The 5106-nt window shown below is 36.7% G+C and overlaps 1 protein-coding gene across 1 annotated transcript; it reads left to right on the top strand.

Moving 5' to 3' along the window:
- Positions 1–2457: 2457 nt before the first annotated feature.
- LOC131150485 (E3 ubiquitin-protein ligase PUB23-like) lies at positions 2458–4046 on the top strand. The gene has a single exon (XM_058101217.1). The coding sequence runs from the start codon at positions 2644–2646 to the stop codon at positions 3850–3852; it is 1209 nt and encodes a 402-aa protein (XP_057957200.1). The 5' UTR covers positions 2458–2643; the 3' UTR covers positions 3853–4046.
- Positions 4047–5106: the final 1060 nt, after the last annotated feature.

The raw sequence follows: 5106 nt of genomic DNA, 5'->3' as shown, positions 1-5106 counted from the left end.
AGTAATAGTAGGAGGAATATTAGAGATAAAGTTGAACTTGATGATGAAAAAATAAATATCACTAATAGATTTAATCATTCGCCTAGGGCCCTATATTGTGAAGAGCCGCTCTTGCGACAAAGAATTGTATCAATATTTTTTTTATACTCAAAAATGTATTTTGTTAGTTTTTTTTTTCGAAATTGTTTCTCAAAATGAAAACGATAAAATTTCGTTTAATCAATGTTGATCCAAATGATAATTTGTTAATAATAATAATAATAATAATAATAATAATAATGATGATGATGATGATGATGATGATGATAGTGAGTAGTTTTATTATTTTGTAAAGACCCGAAACTCCTGCCCGAACAAATCCTTTGGACAAATATTATGAATATTAATATAATATCTTATTATTAGCAAATTCTAAATTTTAAGAGGAAGAATTATCTCTTTTAAGTGTTTTTTCATTTTTTTACAAAAAAAAAAAGCAATTTATTTTTTTTTCTAAAACTTATATAAGAAATCAAAATTTTACTGAAGTATAAAAAATATGTAGTTGTCAAATTTTTTGTATAAATTTATAAAATTTTTTTTAAAAAAAAAAACATGAAGAGTATTTTTGTATGTGTTTGAAAATTTATTTAAAAGGAAACTAAATTATTTTAAGTGATACAAAATATTAAAAGATTTAAAAAAAAAATCAAACTAGCATCATTATAATTTGTTTAAAATAAAATAAATATTATTTTTCACAACTAAATATACCTAAAATCAATTTTTAGTGTTTTCATACAAATATTAAAAGGTTTTTTTAAAAAGAAATTAAACTAGCAACATTATAATTTCTTTAAAATAAAATAAATATTATTTTTCACAACTAAATATACATAAATTCAATTTGCATATATATCGAAATGAGCAACTTGCTCATATTTTTTTATACTATATGGAGACAATAGACACAACATGAAAGTGAGGCAAGAGGAACGATTCACCATTCACCTAACTAGTTGATGCACAAGTTGGCCGGGTATTCCAATTAACACATAATTAATTAACATAGCCTCCCACCAACCCCATATCAACACGTGTAGACTAAGGGATGCTTATTTGGAATGGTTCACACTAATATTTTATGTAAATTTTAAATTGAATAAATTATTTTTTTGTGAGGTTTATTTTTAAAAAAATTGTTAGCCATTAATTTGAGTTACATAGTTTTGCATATATATAAGTAAAATAATTTTGAAAAATGATGTCAAAATATAAAAATATTAAAATTAATTGTAGGTGACGTTAGTTGAGTTATAGAAAGTGTAACAAAGCCATAGTTATAATTAAAATCAACTTTTCAAAAGTCTTTTCGATGCTTAAGTCAATGAGAAATATATAAAGAAACATAATAAGAATAGTTAGCAATAAAAGTATAGATATAATTAAAATTAACATTTTCAAAAGTTTGTGACAGTTTAGTCAATGTGAAACATATCAAAGCAAAACATTAGAAGAATTAGCGTTTCTCAAATTGAGTAAATATTTGTGGAATATGATTGATCAATGAATGCCTTAATTAGAGGCACATATTGATAGATTTATGAAAAATAAACTTGCAATGACTTGATTCTATATATTTACATAAATAAAGAACGATTTTTACATAAATAAGGTTATGCAGATTGTGTTTGGAAGAATAATTTTTTTATATCTTGAATTTAGATTCGCGTAATCATATTTGAATAAAAAAATTCAGTATAAGGGTCTTTTTTTTTTTTTTAATTCGAATGTAGTTCGAAAACCCCAAATCAAGTTCAAGGTAGCTCTCAAACATGAATAAGAGTATATACCAAAATCTTGAATTGATAATATAATTTTGATAAATGGACACTGAGTGTTCAATGTGCTGTATTTGGAACTCAATTTTTTTCATTCAAATTTAAATTTATAAATTTATTATTATAAAATCAGAATGATCGAAACATAAAATTTTGGGAATTTTTTTCTTGATCAATGAAAAAGTTACCAAGTGATATGTATTAAGAATTAAAAGAGAAGTGTAGAATTTTATTTTTTTAAATAAAAATAACAATAAGGAAAAGGTGGGGTGCAGTTGACCCAAGCTCAGTGGTGGCGTGTGACGGTCAAAACTTCTAAAAGGGATACTTAGCTGGGGATGAGCATGATAGGGCGAGTGAAAGGGTATGACTCGGAGGGGAGGCAGCGTCACCGCCACCATCGCTTAAACCCCCTCTCTACCACTTAACATGACCACGTAAAAATTATTACTTCTTCTTCTGTTTTGAAAAGTCCTCTCTCTCTCTCTCTCTATACCACCGCCCCCACCCCCCCCCCCCCCCCCCCCCCCCCCCGCGCTGGGGTTTTGACTTTCTCATTTTGAATCTCTCTATGTCGATGGATCAGATCTTCATCTCCGTATAAAACCCAACCCACTCTGCTGCTAACGTCCTCAGAACGATCTACAACTCCCCACCACCTCCACTTCCTGCTCTCCTTCAGATCTAATCTTGATTTCCCCTTAATTGTAACTATTTCATCGCCCTAAGCGACGTACGCTAAGCTTTTGATTTCTCCATCTAGGTTCTCCTTAACTAATTAGCTAGTTAATTACCAATTAATTTCAAGTTCATTTTCCCAAATATGGAAGATGAGATCGAAGTCCCTCCCTACTTCCTCTGCCCCATCTCCCTCGAAATCATGAAGGACCCCGTCGCCCTCTCCACCGGCATAACCTTCGACCGCCACTCCATCGAAAAATGGCTCTTCTCCGCCAAGAACACCACCTGCCCCGTCACCAAACAGCCCCTCCCCGACACCACCGACCTCACCCCCAACCACACTCTCCGCCGCCTCATCCAAGCCTGGTGCACCCTCCACGCCTCCCACGGCATCGAGCGCTTCCCCACCCCTAAACCCCCCGCCACCAAATCCCAGATCCTCAAACTCCTCGACGACGCCAAATCCCCCCACCTCCAACTCGCCTCCCTCCGCAATCTCCGCCTCCTCGCCTCCGAAAGCGACGCCAACAAACGCTCCATGGAGGCCGCCGGCGTCGTCGACTTCCTCGCCTTCCTCCTCAAGAACAACACCACCACCCACCTCGACCTCGCCTCCGACGCCGTCACCATTCTCCACAACCTCCACGTGACGGACTCCGCCCTCAAGAACATTCTCCTCAAAGACGACGTCGTCGACTCCCTAATCGTCGTCCTGCAACGCGGCAGCTACGAGTCCCGAGCCTACGCCGCCCTTCTGCTACAATCCATGTACGAGGTTGCCGAGCCTGCTCAGATCATGGGATTGAGAAAAGAGTTCTTCGTGGAAATAGTGCAACTCTTGCGGGACCACATCTCCCAGCAGGCCTCCAAGGCTGCATTGCGCCTTCTCATGGAGCTGTGCCCGTGGCGAAGGAATAGGATTAAGGCCGCCGATGCCGGGGCCGTGGCGGTGCTCATCGAGCTCCTTCTCCACTCGGCGCTGGAGAAGAGGGTTTGCGAGATGGCGCTGGCGGCGCTCGAGCAACTCTGCTGGTGCGCGGAGGGCAGGGCGGAGCTGCTGCGGCACGGGGCCGGATTGGCCGTGGTGTCGAAGAAGATACTTAGGGTTTCGCAGGCCGGGACGGAGAGGGCGGTGAGGGTGCTCTCTTCGGTTTCGAAGCATACGGCCAGTCGAAGTGTTCTTGCGGAGATGTTGCAGGTGGGGGTGGTGGCAAAGCTGTGCTTGGTGCTGCAGGTCGATTGTGGGAACAAGACAAAGGACAGGGCAAGGGAGATACTGAAGTTGCATGCTAGGGCATGGAAGAGCTCTCCTTGTTTTCCTGACAATTTGCTTTCTTCATACCCATCTTGACACAATTGAAGAAGTTCTTTTGTGTTTTTTGTCTCCCCTTTTAAATTATTCTCTAGGAAAAGTTATATATTTTTATGGGATAGATGAATAGAGATTTTTATTTTCTTTTTCGTTTGTACAAAATTGGATACAATCATTATTTGGGAAATAGATATATACAGATGGGCATCAACGGTTGTCCATAAACTTTTGCATGACGTTGAAATTTTGTTATGCTATTGGAAATTTTGGTTTTTTTTTAAATGTTAAAATGCATGCTATGTACAAACCCTAACTTGCAGATTCTTGTATTCAACCTGCTTGATCAAAGATAATAGCTTGAAGCAGGTTGTAATTGCCAATTGTGCAAACAAAAAAGGATCTTAGATTTAAATTGGAGCCTGCTTAATTTGAGCACACACTATGGCTTTTCAAAGAGGGCCACCGAAGAATTTTTATTTTATTTTTTTGGGACAATTAAGAGCTGTGCTTGTTGAAATTTGGGATACAAATCCATCTCATTTAATCAATTCCTAAAATATTTCCTTAAAATCATATTGAGCTCTAGGTTTGAGCATGAGACTCCAATTATACAATGTTTTATAATCAAATGATAATCATACTGAGACTCCAAATATTTCCTTAAAATCATATGAACTCTAGGTTTGAGCATGAGACTCCAATTATACAATGTTTTATAATCAAATGATAATCATTAGTCCTATATTAAAATTGTCATCTTAAAAACTTGTAAGGATCGAGTTATTTGCTTCATGGTACTCAAGCAAACTTCCCAAAGTTCGATGTCAACTAGTTAGTCATTTAATTAGTTAGTATTTTATTTAGCCAACCAATATTAGTCTTAGTTTTGTGTGCATATAGAATTTAAAATTTTGGATGCAACCCACCAAAGGATGAAATGTCAAATGCCCATTGCAAATTTACTAATTGATGGAGCTTTGAGGCACCGGAATATTTAATGCTTGAGGAGAGCAATTTTAGATAATTAACTGATCTTGTAATGCTCTAAAGCTTATTAATTTAGATATTGTGCTTAGGGAATGGACAAGGAATAACTTTAAATGTAGAATGATTAGCCGAAAAAACCAAGCATCATTCAAAATAATGTGGGAAGGACTTTTAAGCTCCTAAGTGAACCCATATTGCTTAGCAATAAATAGGGTTAGAGTAGTATTCAGAGAGGTATGTAGTTGAGTCATCATCCCTTATTGCACAAGGAATACTGCTGGAAATGGTCTAATCCCGAGGGGGGGA

This window comes from Malania oleifera, chromosome 1 (genome assembly GCF_029873635.1).
Source record: "Malania oleifera isolate guangnan ecotype guangnan chromosome 1, ASM2987363v1, whole genome shotgun sequence".
In the NCBI taxonomy this organism is placed as follows: Eukaryota; Viridiplantae; Streptophyta; class Magnoliopsida; order Santalales; family Ximeniaceae; genus Malania; species Malania oleifera.
The sequence above is the reverse complement of the archived record's forward strand: the minus strand, read 5'-3'. Positions and strand labels throughout refer to the sequence as shown.

What these genes read in the sequence shown, in the direction of transcription:
- LOC131150485 (XM_058101217.1), top strand. Translation starts at nt 2,644, where the DNA reads ATGGAAGATGAGATCGAAGTCCCTCCCTACTTCCTCTGCCCCATCTCC.